Below are 17,573 nucleotides of genomic sequence, written 5' to 3'. Positions count from 1 at the left end.
TCCAGGTGTCACTGTATTGATCATTCTTTTGTTCATATTTTAGTCTGTTTCATAATTTACAATCTGTTTTATAAGACCTTTAGTAAAAGCATTATCAGAGAGGCAGTATTTAGCGTAACATTTAGAACCAGTAACTTTGTATATAAAGGATCAGAGGACCCGGATCATAATGGCTTGCATCTATACTTAACGATTCCATTGGACATAGCGTTTAATGTTAAGAAAAATGACTCAAAATGATTTAAGTATGTCAACTTTGAAGGCTGATTAATTTATTTTGTGTCACATCGGTATATATAAGCGCTTCGGATATAACCTCTTCCAACATCTTAAACTGTCTTCCAAACTTCAGTGCTCGGTATTTAGGAAATCAGTCATGGTGCACTGTATGGTAAGACACAATCTGTTGTTCGTTAGAAACAAGATCGATATGAAATCAGCAGCGTTTCTATAAAAAAAAAATAGTGTGTGAGGTGGGGGGGGGGGGGAGAGACCATAAACCATATATTCAACATAATTGTCAATTAAAATGAATATTCCAATGCATTGTTCCTAATCAATATTTTTTCTATTTTTGTTTTTCTCCGTTTCTATTGGATGACAAACAGCGAATTAAAATGTATATCTTGTTATTTCCTATGGACAGAAATTTATCATTTCGAAAACAAAGTCATTAATAAAACTACAATCACTACAAAATATGTAGTAAATGTTGGTCGCTATTTTTACACCTTGATTAATCCAACATACTAGCGACTTTTCCTTTCTCATCAATCTTTATTTATACTCGAACATTGTGTCTATCAGATATTTTCAAAGAAAAAATAATAACGATGCTAACCTTAGATATAGACACACACGTAAAAGTTAGACTTCTTAAGCTTCGACATACACAATACCACTAGCTTTCACTGACATCGTCGTATAAAGCTGAATATCCCTAAGCACTTTGTCAATCTATAGAAATCAATGAAACAATTTATTAATTGACTGCATTGATTGAGTTATCAAATTAATGACTGGGTGTGTTGTATCGGTAGATAATAATATAGAACCATACACTCCTATTAACTCCCGGTTTAATCAGCTGATCCACGGTTCAAACATCAATCAATGAGCGACTCAAAGATTGTATCTACTTCTACGCTCTCAGTTAATGGTACATATGTTCTCAATTTCATTTACGTGTTTATACACTTTGTGATTAGTTATCCTCTTGTTTTCTCGGACTTGATTTATAGAAAATCTGGGTTTTGTCTTTTTTATTATTTTTTTTTATAATTTCATGTTTTTATGTATGTTTGAAGTTTAATGCACAATAATAGAAATGTGTTCAGTGCTTCATCTATATCGGAGACCAGCGGTATCTATTTCTGAGCGGTGTTTATAGAACGCTCGCTTGGTTTATTATTACGGGGTATTTATTTCTCTACATTTTTGTTCGGGAGAGTAACGCCACAAGCATGATTCCAACCAATGATATTCTTTACAAAATTCTTCATATAAACTCAAATCTTTGATGCTATGCTGTGAATTTTCGTTTATGTCGTCGTCGTCGTCATTTTTGCTGTTGTTGTCGTCATCGTCGTCGTTGGTGGTGGTGTTATTCTTATCGCAATCATTTTTGGTGGTGTCGCCACCGTCGTAGTAGTCGTCGTCGTCGTTGTTATTGGTGGTGGTGGTAGTTGTGGTGGTGGTGGTGGTGGTGATGGTGGTGGTAGTGGTGGTGTTGTCGCCGTCGTCGTTGTTGTTGTTGGTGGTGGTGGTGGTGGTAGTGGTGGTGGTGTCGCCGTCGTCGTCGTTGTTGCTGTTGTTGTTGGTGGTGGTGTTGTCGCCACCGTCGTCGTCGTCGTCGTTGTTGTTGTTGTTGTTTTTGTTGTTATTTGTGGTGGTGGTGGGGGTGGTGGTGGCGTTGGTGTTGTTGTTGTTGATGTAAGACAACTATTGTTTTGAACAATGTCGGCGATGTTGTGACCGTTTCCATTATAATGGGACTGTCTCGCTCCTTATCTTGTTATCAGAAGTACAGGTCAATGATACGGATGATGCTATCTTTATTATAGATATTAATTTTCATGGCAGTGCGTCACTGAACAATAACAAGCCTGGGGTTATCCAATCGATGCGATTACACTGATTAACGACGGATACCGATATTTCTGATCGAGTGGGATGTAGGCTTTATATAGTATCGGGCGTGAACTCAGCTCCATTCGGTGCTACAAATCTACACTGAACAGACAACCGTGAGTATTGAAGATATAAGTGTTGTAAATTAATTTGTAATTTAAACTTAAACATACTTAAAAATCCTTAAATATTTCTTATAGTTGTTTAGTTATACAGTATGACAAAGATGAAACTACAATAAAAAAACTGGATACATTATTTCGATTATCATTTGTCAATGTTTTCAAATTAATTTATATATTTATATTAATTTCTAAAATACTGAACAGATTTTCTTATAATTTTATTCGATGTCCGTCTGTTTAAGACCGTACGTTATATAAAGTCGGATAATTCCGTCTGTTTTAGACCATATCTTTATGTAAATCCGGGAAATTCCGTCTGTTTTAGACAATATGTTTATGGAAATCCGGGTAATTCCGTCTGTTTTAGACAATATCTTTATGTAAATTCGGGTAATTCCGTCTGTTTTAGACCATATGTTTATGTAAATTCGGGCAATTCCGTCTGTTATAGACCATATGTTTATGTAAATTCGGTCAATTCCGTCTGTTATAGACCATATGTTTATGTAAAGTCGGATAATTCCGTCTGTTTTAGACAATATCTTTATGTAAAGTCGGATAATTCCGTCTGTTTTAGACCATATCTTTATGTAAATTCGGGTAATTCCGTCTGTTTTAGACCATATGTTATGTAAAGTCGGATAATTCCGTCTGTTTTAGACAATATCTTTATGTAAATTCGGGTAATTCCGTCTGTTTTAGACCATATGTTTATGTAAATTCGGGCAATTCTGTCTGTTATAGACCATATGTTTATGTAAATTCGGTCAATTCCGTCTGTTATAGACCATATGTTTATGTAAAGTCGGATAATTCCGTCTGTTTTAGACCATATCTTTATGTAAATTCGGGTAATTCCGTCTGTTTTAGACAATATGTTTATGCAAATTCGGGTAATTCCGTCTGTTTTAGACAATATATTTATTAAATGTCGGGTAATTCCGTCTGTTTTCGACCATATGTTGTGTAAAGTAGGATAATTCCGTCTCTGTTTTAGACAATATGTTTATGTAAAGTCGGATAATTCCGTCTGTTATAGACCATATGTTATGTAAAGTCGGATAATTCCGTCTGTTTTAGACAATATGTTTATGTAAAGTCGGATAATTCCGTCTGTTTTAGACCATATGGTTATGTAAATTCGGGCAATTCCGTCTGTTTTAGACAATATCTTTATATAAAGTCGGATAATTCCGTCTGTTATAGACCATATGTTATGTAAAGTCGGATAATTCCGTCTGTTTTAGACAATAGGTTTATGTAAAGTCGGATAATTCCGTCTGTTATAGACCATATGTTATGTAAAGTCGGATAATTCCGTCTGTTATAGACCATATGTTTATGTAAAGTCGGATAATTCCGTCTGTTTTAGACAATATGTTTATGTAAATTCGGGTAATTCCGTCTGTTTTAGACCATATGTTTATGTAAAGTCGGATAATTCCGTCTGTTATAGACCATATGTTATGTAAAGTCGGATAATTCCGTCTGTTTTAGACCATATGTTTATGTAAAGTCGGGTAATTCCGTCTGTTTTAGACAATATGTTTATGTAAAGTCGGATAATTCCGTCTGTTATAGACCATTTGCTTATGTAAATTCGGGTAATTCCGTCAGTTTTAGACTATATGTTGATGTAAATTCGTGTAATTCCGCTTGTTTTAGACCATACGTCTCTACAAAACACCTCGCTATATCTGGTAGAACTTTAATACATGTTCTTGACCAAGAAAATTATTTAGATGGAGATAACCAACCTCAATGTTTTGTTTTTATTATTATTTTTAATCTATTGACAAAGACGCGTAACGATTAGGCTTGTAAAGTGCGTACGGTTTTGTCATTATTATTTACCGGTTGTAAGTGCAACTATTGTTTACATCTCTAATTTTATACAAACATGGATTGAATGTGATATGCAAGACATCTAAATGTGACATTAAAAGAAAGCAAATAAAAACATCGATTTTATCATTTGCCTTCGAAACTATATCGTTACTGTTCGCGTTGTCAGTGACGCACAGGAAATGCCACCTACTGCTTTCGGTATAATATGGCTATTGAATTGAACTCGCCGATGTTCTTATATTTTGTTTAATGTTATTTATGTTTAATGACCTATTATATGTGGTTATAAAATGTACATAAAAGGAATGTTATTTATAATCTGTAACTTCTTAGAGAAATTTTAATGCGCACCAAGCAATATGTAGTTATTCCTGTATCTTTATATTTCACATTAAGGCATTTTATTAACTCGCTGTCAATATGGATTGGTATACATATACATTCTAGACTGCTAGACAATAATATGGCTCCATGTGGACGTAATTACGCTTAGGCTTTGCACGTCGTCTCAGAAACATTCAAATTTGGAATCTGAAAAATTAGAAAAAGCCCAACGTGAAGCAGCTAGAATTATTACAGGCCTTCCTTCTTCTGCTAGTATTCATGCTTTGAAAATTTTGAAACGGGTTTAGAAACTTTGTCTTCTAGAAGGAAAAGAAGAAAACTTCAACTCTTCTACAAAATGCATACTAACCAAACACCTGGATATCTTTCCTCGTTACTTTTCTCTACTGTACAAGATCAAGCTCAATATTCTTTGAGAAATAGTAATAATTATAGAATTCCCTTTTTCCGTCTTTCTACAACTAATTCTTCTTTCTTGCCGTCTACTATGCGTTGTTGGAATAATATGGATAACTCAATCAGGTCGTCATCCTCATTAAGTGTTTTTAAAAAGTCTCTTAAACCTATCGATCACATTTCTCCGCCTTCTCATATTGGGATAGGTGACCGTAAATTAAATATTATGCTAACGAAACTTAGACACCAGTGCAGTTCTTTAAATTATGATTTATTCAGGATAAACCTTGTTGATACCCCCAGTTGTTCTTGTGGACATCTGTGTGAAAATTCTTATCATTTTTTCTTTATGTGTTGTCATTATAATTTACAAAGAAATGTTCTTTTTCAACATTTAGATGATTTAAATTTACCCATACATTGTGATTTAGATTTGATATTGTATTGTAATAATGATCTTTCTTTTGAAACAAACTCGAAAATTGTTTTGAACGACCAAAACTTTATTAGATCTAGTAATAGGTTCACATGACGTCATCCGCCTAAACCTAAACTACCCTCTCAATCCTCCTCCTCTCTCTCTCTCTCTCTCTCTCTCTCTCTCTCTCTCTCTCTCTCTCTAGTGTATTTGTTGCCATATGGTTATTGCGTTGTCTAACTATATTTTGTTATATATTGGGGAAAGGGTGTTTCATAATTTTTAATAACTTGTACCTAATCCTGTTGTAATAATTTTTTGCAATGAATATGATTAATTCAAACATTTGAGTGTAGACTAATATTTAACCCTGGTGCACTTTTAGTGCACATAGTTAAGACTAGGTTTAGGCGAGGTGTAGACTACAGATAAGCTACTAGTGCACTAGATGTGGTACAGGTGATTGACTCCCCCTAATATATAGGTAATGGGCAGTCTTTATGGCTACCTGTGGTTTTTACCTGTCTAATGTCAGTCCTTGCTCGTATAGTATTCTACAGTTAATTACCTTGTTTTTATTCTAATGTAAAGTCTTATGCATTGCATGGTATTCGAAATAAAATTAATTGAATAGATACATAATATTTGCGATGAATAAAAGCCATCCTGATTTAAGGAGAAATTATATAATTTATAGAGTTTTCGTTGGTTGGAAATTAATCAATTGAACGCATTATATACTGTTAATTGACAACCAAGTAATAAAAATAAGTGTTAGATAGATATAAAAAAATAGCTGTTAGATAGATATAAAAATAGCTGTTAGATAGATATAAAAAATAGCTGTTAGATAGATATAAAAATAGCTGTTAGATGGATATTAAAATAGCTGTTAGATAAGATAGATATAAAAATAGCTGTTAAATGGATATTAAAATAATTGTTAGATAGATATAAAAATAGCTGTTAAATAGATATAAAAATAGCTGTTAAATATAAAAAATAGCTGTTAGAACGATATAAAAAATAGCAGTTAGATATAAAAAATAGCTGTTAGATTAAAAAAATAGCTGTTAGAACGATATAAAAAATCGCTGTTATAACGATATAAAAAATAGCTGTTAGATATAAAAAAAAATAGCTGTTAGATATAAAAAATAGTTGTTAGATATAAAAAAATAGCTGTTAGATTAAAAAAATAGCTGTTAGATATAAAAAAAATAGCTGTTAGATAAAAAAATAGCTGTTAGATATAAAAAATAGCTGTTAGATTAAAAAAATAGCTGTTAGAACGATATAAAAAATAGCTGTTAGAACGATATAAAAAATAGCTGTTAGATATAAAAAATAGCTGTTAGATATAAAAAATAGCTGTTAGAACGATATAAAAAATAGCTGTTAGAAAGATATAAAAAATAGCTGTTAGATATAAAAAAAATAGCTGTTAGATATAAAAAATAGCTGTTAGATATAAAAAAAATAGCTGTTAGATTAAAAAAATAGCTGTTAGAACGATATAAAAATTAGCTAGCTGTTAGAACGATATAAAAAATAGCTGTTAGATATAAAAAATAGCTGTTAGATATAAAAAAATAGCTGTTAGATATAAAAAAAATAGCTGTTAGATAAATATAAAAATAGCTGTTAGATTAAAAAAAATAGCTGTTAGGTATAAAAAAAAATAGCTGTTAGATATAAAAAATAGCTGTTAGATATAAAAAATAGCTGTTAGAACGATATAAAAAATAGCTGTTAGATATAAAAAAATAGCTGTTAGATTAAAAAAATAGCTGTTAGATATAAAAAAAATAGCTGTTAAATATAAAAAATAGCTGTTAGAACGATATAAAAAATAGCAGTTAGATATAAAAAATAGCTGTTAGATTAAAAAAATAGCTGTTAGAACGATATAAAAAATAGCTGTTAGAACGATATAAAAAATCGCTGTTATAACGATATAAAAATAGCTGTTAGATATAAAAAAAATAGCTGTTAGATATAAAAAATAGTTGTTAGATATAAAAAAATAGCTGTTAGATTAAAAAAATAGCTGTTAGATAAAAAAAAAATAGCTGTTAGATAAAAAATAGCTGTTAGATATAAAAAAAATAGCTGTTAGATTAAAAAAATAGCTGTTAGAACGATATAAAAAATAGCTGTTAGAACGATATAAAAAATAGCTGTTAGATATAAAAAATAGCTGTTAGAACGATATAAAAAATAGCTGTTAGAACGATATAAAAAATAGCTGTTAGATATAAAAAAAATAGCTGTTAGATATAAAAAATAGCTGTTAGATATAAAAAAAAATAGCTGTTAGATTAAAAAAATAGCTGTTAGAACGATATAAAAATTAGCTGTTAGATTAAAAAAAATAGCTGTTAGAACGATATAAAAAATAGCTGTTAGATATAAAAAATAGCTGTTAGATATAAAAAAATAGCTGTTAGATATAAAAAAAAATAGCTGTTAGATAAATATAAAAATAGCTGTTAGATTAAAAAAATAGCTGTTAGATATAAAAAAAATAGCTGTTAAATATAAAAAAAATAGCTGTTAGAACGATATAAAAAATAGCAGTTAGATATAAAAAATAGCTGTTAGATTAAAAAAATAGCTGTTAGAACGATATAAAAAATCGCTGTTATAACGATATAAAAAATAGCTGTTAGATATAAAAAAAATAGCTGTTAGATATAAAAAATAGTTGTTAGATATAAAAAAAATAGCTGTTAGATTAAAAAAATAGCTGTTAGATATAAAAAAAATAGCTGTTAGATAAAAAAATAGCTGTTAGATATAAAAAATAGCTGTTAGATATAAAAAAATAGCTGTTAGAACGATATAAAAAATAGCTGTTAGAACGATATAAAAAATAGCTGTTAGATATTAAAAAAAAAAAATAGCTGTTAGATATAAAAAAATAGCTGTTAGATATAAAAAAAATAGCTGTTAGATTAAAAAAATAGCTGTTAGAACGATATAAAAATTAGCTGTTAGATTAAAAAAAATAGCTGTTAGAACGATATAAAAAATAGCTGTTAGATATAAAAAATAGCTGTTAGATATAAAAAAAATAGCTGTTAGATAAATATAAAAATAGCTGTTAGATTAAAAAAATAGCTGTTAGGTATAAAAAAAATAGCTGTTAGATATAAAAAATAGCTGTTAGATATAAAAAATAGCTGTTAGAACGATATAAAAAATAGCTGTTAGATATAAAAAAAAATAGCTGTTAGATTAAAAAAATAGCTGTTAGATATAAAAAAATAGCTGTTATATTAAAAAAATAGCTGTTAGAACGATATAAAAAATAGCTGTTAGATATAAAAAATAGCTGTTAGATTGAAAAAATAGCTGCTAGATAGATATAAAAAATAGCTGTTAGATATAAAAAAAAATAGCTGTTAGATTGAAAAAATAGCTGTTAGATATAAAAAAAATAGCTGTTAGATTGAAAAAATAGCTGTTAGAACGATACAAAAAATAGCTGTTAGATATAAAAAATAGCTGTTAGATATAAAAGTTTTATTTTTCATTTTGATAACGATACATTTTTTTCTAATATTTATTTAATATATCTAATGATACAGCTGTACAGGTAAAAACACAGGTAACCTTGGGTTGTAAACTCTGTGGGCCGAAACACCAGGAGAACTAAGGTGTAGTAAAACACAGGTAACCTTGGGTTGTAAAATCTGTGGGCTGAAACATCAGGAGAACTAGGGCGTAGTAAAACTCATGTAACCTTGGATTGCAAATCTCTGGGTTGAAACACCAGAACTAGGGTGTCGTAAAACTACAGGTAACCTTGGGTTGTAAAATTTGTTGGCTGAAAACACCAGAACTAGGGTGTCGTAAAACTACAGGTAACCTTGGGTTGTAAAATTTGTGGGCTGGAACACCAGCAGAACTAGGGTGTCGTAAAACTACAGGCAACCTTGGGTTGTAAAATTTGTGGGCTGGAACACCAGCAGAACTAGGGTGTCGTAAAACTCATGTAACCTTGGATTGCAAATCTCTGGGCTGAAACACCAGGAGACATAGGGTGTAAAAGTCAATCTACACTCAACTATAGCACACATTATAGCTCAGTAAATCATTCAGATGCTTTCCAAAAAGTTCACCCAGTAAATCAACATACAGAGGAAAACTATATAGTTTGATTTAAAGTGTTAAGGTTTTAAGACGATATCTGAGATGTAAATATTGTATTTATATACAGTATACAGTAATGAGTTGTCGCCAGATCGTATGTATTGTCAATATGAATGCAATCCCAACGAACGTGATCCTGGTTATCTGTCACCCAGATTTAGATATTGATTTCTTACTGTCACATCCCTATGTATTTATCAGTATAGTGTACTGAATTTTGGACAACGAAGTAAAAGTTATAAACAGCAGTAAATCAAAGAGGATAAAATCGATTTGTTTATTACCAGATTGTTAAATCTCATTATTACTTAGAATTGATTTGCTTCATTTAGAGGTATGGCGAGGATAACCAGTCCCTTTGTGTTCGCTGTGTGCCTGTCCGTCCTGTTTGAAGTGTCTTACGCCATCTGTCGGGTAGAGTAAGTGTCAAGAATTAATTACATACTAAGCTGTGTACGTCACCTGTTTACACCATAGGGACTCTCCAGGCACTATATAAGGATGTACGAAAATAATTCATCTGCTGTTTTTATATATATAACACTACATCGTATACTTCATTCCTAAAATAACATTATCATGTTGGTACATCTACAGATGAAGATGAATCGCCACACTGTGTTAATACATTGTACGTACTATATATATTACTGTACTGTTACACTATCTCACACACTATATATATTACTGTACTGTTACACTATATATATTACTGTACTGTTACACTATATCATACACTATATATATTACTATACTGTTACACTATATCATACACTATATATATTACTGTACTGTTACACTATCTCACACACTATATATATTACTGTACTGTTACACTATATATATTACTGTACTGTTACACTATATCATACACTATATATATTACTGTACTGTTACACTATATATATTACTGTACTGTTACACTATATCATACACTATATATATTACTGTACTGTTACACTATATATATTACTGTACTGTTACACTATATCATACACTATATATATTACTATACTGTTACACTATATCATACACTATATATATTACTGTACTGTTACACTATATCATACACTATATATATTACTGTACTGTTACACTATATATATTACTGTACTGTTACACTATATCATACACTATATATATTACTATACTGTTACACTATATTATACACTATATATATTACTGTACTGTTACACTATCTCACACACTATATATATTACTGTACTGTTACACTATATATATTACTATACTGTTACACTATATTATACACTATATATATTACTCTATTACTGTACTGTTACACTATATCATACACTATATATATTACTGTACTGTTACACTATATATATTACTGTACTGTTACACTATATCATACACTATATATATTACTGTACTGTTACACTATATATATTACTGTACTGTTACACTATATATATTACTGTACTGTTACACTATATCATACACTATATATATTACTATAGTGTTACACTATATCATACACTATATATATTACTGTACTGTTACACTATATTACACACTATATATATTACTATACTGTTACACTATATTATACACTATACATATTACTGTACTGTTACACTATATATATTACTGTACTGTTACACTATATTACACACTATATATATTACTATACTGTTACACTATATTTTACACTATATATATTACTGAACTGTTACACTATATTATACACTATAGATATTACTGTACTGTTACACTATATTATACACTATACATATTACTGTACTGTTACACTATATATATTACTGTACTGTTACACTATATTATACACTATAGATATTTATTTCAGGAATAACACCTATTACAATTTACATTTTGTTTACCCTTGATTTGAAATCTTTACAGTTGTGTCACCAACGAACGGCGGAGTGTCATGATTGAGCAGCTTGATCTCAATAAAAGTATAAATAGATTAATTTATAAAATATTAACGTTTTTGTGTTTGGGATATTGTTGTTTTAAGAAGTGCAATTCATTGTAAATATTGCCATATGTTAATAATGGGGATTGTATCTTAAGTAAGCAACGTCTTTACCTTGGAAATCGACCAAGTTGAGATTATCACATTTTACACATTGATGGTATATCGTTTGATAACATATAATCTAATCATTGCTGCAGCAATGACTGTTGGAACAATGAGCTGAACAATGGTCAGAAGTGTGTCCATTACAACGTACTCCAGAATAAGTGGAGTCTATGTAAAGTAGGACAGGTGTGCTTCTGTGAGACAGGTAAGTTCTACGCTTTACAGATAAATATGAAAATTAATGATAAGGTCATTCATAAGTCATCAGAAATGTGTTCATTGTCCACAACCTACCGTGTTTATGTGTTCAGTGTGCAGTACAGCTAAAATAAAAAGACGCTCGCCGCAAAATAAAAAAATTAAGCAATCTCTGTAGCCTTGGGAGTCAACAGAACACGTACGTCGGTGAGAGAACTCCTAGTGACTGGAAGAGTCACTGAGAGGTAAAACAGTGTCGCCAACCTCTTGTCAAATAATATATTGTCACTGCCTTCAAATTCTAGAGTAACAGAGTGTTTTGAAGGGTCATCCGGTAAAGTCATCTGATATAGATTTGGTTTTATAGTTATCAGATGTATTTATATATTTAGATGACATTTTAATTACTTTTGAACATCACTTTGACATTATACTTTCAAGAATTGACTGAAAGTGTAATTTTGATATAGTGATCAAAAGAAAAAAAAACAACAACCCTAGATGATTATAACATTTTCAAGATTTGAAGAGACCATGATATAGCTAACATCAAATGATCTGACGATGAGTTAGCGACACTGGGAAAACGTGTGACCACCCACTCACATATCAGTATGTGTTGTAATTCTTGTACATTGATAATTAGAGTCCTTAAGGGTTGATTGTCTGTATAAACATCACGTTTTCACATGTTCTATTTTAGGCTGCAAGTCAGGTGATGCAGTGTGGATGGATATACGTGGTCCTGATTCTATGTGTGCTTGTAATAACCCCGTCACAAACGAGGTACGCAAAACACTATTACCTAAAAGTCACATTTACACACCCTATTTAATTGTTTCAATCTGTGTTTGTAAGATCTTGATATAGATTTATGAAGGTAGCATTCACCAATCCTTGGTCTTATTGTTGTGTGACCGTTGTTTTTGAAGTATAAACATATTTTATTGACATAAATGATAGTTTTTTATGGCTGTTTGTACATATAAAGGAATCATACGCCTATATAACTGACATTCCTCGGATGAGGAGAGATATAGAAGAGACCTCAGCGGTTTTACTGTCCACCATGTACACACATGACATTAATATTGCTTTTGTTTATTTTTAACAGATGATTTGTATTGACATCTAAAGCAGCTGAAACATCAGCTGGTTTTCCTTCGACACTTCTATACGTTCTGAAGTCTGACCGATCAGCTGTAGTTTTAATAAAGTCGTTTTTATTATACGTTCTGAAGTCTGAACGATCAGCTGTAGTTTTAATAAAGTCGTTTTTATTATACGTTCTAAGTTGAAAATAAAGATTTAACTCGTTATTACATTTTAAAGTTTTCTTTTATGAATTAACAAAAGGAAAAGTACATGTATTCAAAAAGAAAAATAATTCTTACATCTACCGGGTCTGCCCTATCTTAAAATCACTACTGGTAATTCGTCAACACCTGACAAAAAATGGCGTCGGAATTGGTAGCGTGTTCAATATAATATGATTGGTTAGGATACCGTTTCATTTAAAGTTATAGGTTATTTAACTTCATATACGAACCCAAAACAGTGATATAGAATTACATATATCACGAGGATGGCTAAAGATCTACATATGGTCTCTCTTCCGCACAACGTATTTGGTGTGTTGCCCAATATACTTAAAACAAAAAACAAAAACAAAAACAAAACAAAAAACAAAAAAACAAAAAAAATTAAAAAAAAAAAACAAAAAAACAAAAAAAACAAAAAACAAAAAAAAAAAAAACCCTTTACCGTACATCTAGCGTTGGCTGATTAAATATACATTTTCTGTTACAAATGTGTTTTATAGGAAACTCTGTACAAGTTGCCAACAGTTTTACTGAAGTCGGTACCTGGTGTGAATCCAAAGATTGTCTCAAAGAATAAAACATATTACTTCACCTTACTCGAATTTGTTCAGTTGAATAAAACGCTTTATGTCCTATTTCATGTCATGTCTATCTAAAGAAGAGATAGAAGGGGCTATTGGCATACTCCAAGTTGGCACAAGTCAGTTTGGGTGTGGCCAAATGATGATATGTCAGTGTTTTGATAACCGATGACTCGAAATTTTGTCTGTAGTACAACGATGGAGGAACAGTTTGCAGACTGCTGTGTAGCCCATCGTGACAGATTTGGTGTCATGTTCTGGGGTGGCATATCCGGTGGGAGTCGACCCAGATAGAGTATTGCCAATGTCAATTTTAATGCAATTCGGTTTCTGGACGAAATAGGATGTCGCCGTACCAGTTTTACTGCGCCAAGGATCTGGGTCCATTTTGCAGCAAGATAATGCAAAACCCGAAGCCAGTTACGAGACTAGGACATTCTTACAGTAGAATGATGTCTAGATTTGCCAGTCTGCTGATTCCCTCGATTTGAACCCATTAAAGCACATCTTATATATTCTTAGAAGACAAATACGGCGTCCGCAAAATCCGCCATCCAACTTACAGCCACTGACGCAGGCATTGAACGAAGAATGGTACACCATTCCATGATATACAGGCTCTATGCGCCGGTGTTGTAATGTTGTGGTCCTAGACAATGGTAGTCACGCAACTTAATAACACCGTGTTTCAGAGATATTACCTTAACATTTCTTTTATCACCCAAAATCACTGAACCCTAACTTATTTTGGTCGGCATTTAACGTCCGTAAGCAGACATCCTCCTGAATCTTTTTAACCTTCATTTACAACATTTCAGTGGAACTTGACAACGACCGCCGATACAAATTTTGATGACCATTTTTTTTATTTGTTTAAGATATGATAAACATGGACAAAAACTAAGAAATTGGGCTATCCACGTTGTCATACTGTCGGTTGTCGAGTATATTCAGCGTGTTTTACACAATCCATTATTCAAATCGACTTCGACATTCGGTCACTAAGTATTCAATATTACATATGTTCGTTTCATCTCGTCACTACAATGGACAATGTATTATTCTTATATTATCATCATAAACAGCAACATGAACAAACCGATTTGATAATAATTAGTAAATACCAATATTATTTTAATGTAACAAAGATAATTATTGACAATAAATAACCTACTCATTGTACATAATATGGAAAAAATAATAATGAAACTATGACAAAAAAATACTACGGAATTAAAACCGGACAATATACCATAACACTGACAGAGGAAAGATTGATAGTTATAATACCATAACATAATAGTGGTCAACAGTCAACAGTCACATAACATTATAGTAGTCAACAGTCACATAACATTATAGTAGTCAACAGTCACATAACATTATAGTAGTCAACAGTCACATAACATTATAATGGTCAACAGTCACATAACATTATAGTAGTCAACAGTCACATAACATTATAGTGGTCAACAGTCACATAACATTATAGTAGTCAACAGTCACATAACATTATAGTAGTCAACAGTCACATAACATTATAGTAGTCAACAGTCACATAACATTATAGTGGTAAACAGTCACATAACATTATAGTGGTCAACAGTCACATAACATTATAGTGGTCAACAGTCACATAACATTATAGTAGTCAACAGTCACATAACATTATAGTGGTCAACAGTCACATAACATTATAGTGGTCAACAGTCACATAACATTATAGTAGTCAACAGTCACATAACATTATAGTGGTCAACAGTCGTAGTCAACAGTCACATAACATTATAGTGGTCAACAGTCACATAACATTATAGTGGTCAACAGTCACATAACATTATAGTAGTCAACAGTCACATAACATTATAGGAGTCAACAGTCACATAACATTATAGTAGTCAATAGTCACATAACATTATAGTAGTCAACAGTCACATAACATTATAGTGGTCAACAGTCACATAACATTATAGTGGTCAACAGTCACATAACATTATAGTGGTCAACAGTCACATAACATTATAGTGGTCAACAGTCACATAACATTATAGTGGTCAACAGTCACATAACATTATAGTAGTTAACAGTCACATAACATTATAGTAGTCAATAGTCACATAACATTATAGGAGTCAACAGTCACATAACATTATAGTAGTCAACAGTCACATAACATTATAGTAGTCAACAGTCACATAACATTACAGTAGTTAACAGTCACATTACATTACAGTAGTCAACAGTCACATAACATTATAGTAGTCAACAGTCACATAACATTATAGTAGTCAACAGTCACATAACATTATAGTGGTAAACAGTCAACAGTCACATAACATTATAGTGGTCAACAGTCACATAACATTATAGTAGTCAACAGTCACATAACATTATAGTGGTCAACAGTCAACAGTCACATAACATTATAGTGGTCAACAGTCACATAACATTATAGTGGTCAACAGTCACATAACATTATAGTAGTTAACAGTCAACAGTCACATAACATTATAGTGGTCAACAGTCACATAACATTATAGTGGTCAACAGTCAACAGTCACATAACATTATAGTGGTCAACAGTCACATAACATTATAGTGGTCAACAGTCAACAGTCAAATAACATTATAGTGGTCAACAGTCACATAACATTATAGTGGTCAACAGTCAACAGTCACATAACATTATAGTGGTCAACAGTCACATAACATTATAGTGGTCAACAGTCACATAACATTATAGTGGTCAACAGTCACATAACATTATAGTGGTCAACAGTCACATAACCTTATAGTAGTCAACAGTCACATAACATTATAGTAGTCAACAGTCACATAACATTATAGTGGTCAACAGTCACATAACATTATAGTGGTCAACAGTCACATAACATTATAGTGGTCAACAGTCACATAACATTATAGTGGTCAACAGTCACATAACATTATAGCAGTCAACAGTCACATAACATTATAGTAGTCAACAGTCACATAACATTATAGTGGTCAACAGTCACATAACATTATAGTGGTCAACAGTCACATAACATTGTAGTGGTCAACAGTCACATAACATTATAGTGGTCAACAGTCAACAGTCACATAACATTATATTGGTCAATAGTCACATAACATTATAGTAGTCAACAGTCACATAACATTATAGTGGTCAACAGTCAACAGTCACATAACATTATAGTGGTCAACAGTCACATAACATTACAGTAGTCAACAGTCACATAACATTATAGTGGTCAACAGTCACATAACATTATAGTGGTCAACAGTCACATAACATTATAGTGGTCAACAGTCACATAACATTATAGTGGTCAACAGTCACATAACATTATAGTGGTCAACAGTCACATAACATTACAGTAGTCAACAGTCACATAACATTATAGTGGTCAACAGTCACATAACATTGTAGTGGTCAACAGTCACATAACATTGTAGTGGTCAACAGTCACATAACATTATAGTGGTCAACAGTCACATAACATTATAGTGGTCAACAGTCACATAACATTATAGTGGTCAACAGTCACATAACATTATAGTGGTCAACAGTCACATAACATTATAGTAGTCAACAGTCACATAACATTATAGTGGTCAACAGTCAAATAACATTATAGTGGTCAACAGTCACATAACATTATAGTGGTCAACAGTCACATAACATTATAGTGGTCAACAGTCACATAACATTATAGTGGTCAACAGTCACATAACATTATAGTGGTAAACAGTCACATAACATTATAGTAGTCAACAGTCACATAACATTATAGTGGTCAACAGTCACATAACATTATAGTAGTCAACAGTCACATAACATTATAGTGGTCAACAGTCACATAACATTACAGTAGTCAACAGTCACATAACATTGTAGTGGTCAACAGTCACATAACATTATAGTGGTCAACAGTCACATAACATTATAGTGGTCAACAGTCACATAACATTATAGTAGTC

The 17,573-nt window shown here is 31.5% G+C and overlaps 1 protein-coding gene across 1 annotated transcript; it reads left to right on the top strand.

Annotated features, from left to right (window-relative positions):
- Positions 1 to 9,756: 9,756 nt before the first annotated feature.
- Positions 9,757 to 12,821, top strand: LOC132548421 (uncharacterized). Its single transcript, XM_060212284.1, has 4 exons — positions 9,757 to 9,839; positions 11,581 to 11,693; positions 12,390 to 12,472; positions 12,801 to 12,821. Exons 1-4 carry the CDS (start codon positions 9,757 to 9,759, stop codon positions 12,819 to 12,821), a joined length of 300 nt encoding a protein of 99 aa, XP_060068267.1.
- Positions 12,822 to 17,573: the final 4,752 nt, after the last annotated feature.

Source organism: Ylistrum balloti, unplaced genomic scaffold, assembly GCF_031769215.1.
Source record: "Ylistrum balloti isolate Yb309-2 unplaced genomic scaffold, AGI_CSIRO_Ybal_v1 Utg370010, whole genome shotgun sequence".
Lineage (NCBI taxonomy): Eukaryota > Metazoa > Mollusca > Bivalvia > Pectinida > Pectinidae > Ylistrum > Ylistrum balloti.
The sequence above is the reverse complement of the archived record's forward strand: the minus strand, read 5'-3'. Positions and strand labels throughout refer to the sequence as shown.

Excerpts from the sequence above, each read along its gene's own strand:
- LOC132548421 (XM_060212284.1), top strand. The coding sequence starts at position 9,757 with ATGGCGAGGATAACCAGTCCCTTTGTGTTCGCTGTGTGCCTGTCCGTC. Across the intron at positions 9,840-11,580 it reads TACGCCATCTGTCGGGTAGA|CAATGACTGTTGGAACAATG; the intron begins GTAAGTGTCAAG and ends TCATTGCTGCAG. Across the intron at positions 12,473-12,800 it reads ATAACCCCGTCACAAACGAG|ATGATTTGTATTGACATCTA; the intron begins GTACGCAAAACA and ends TATTTTTAACAG.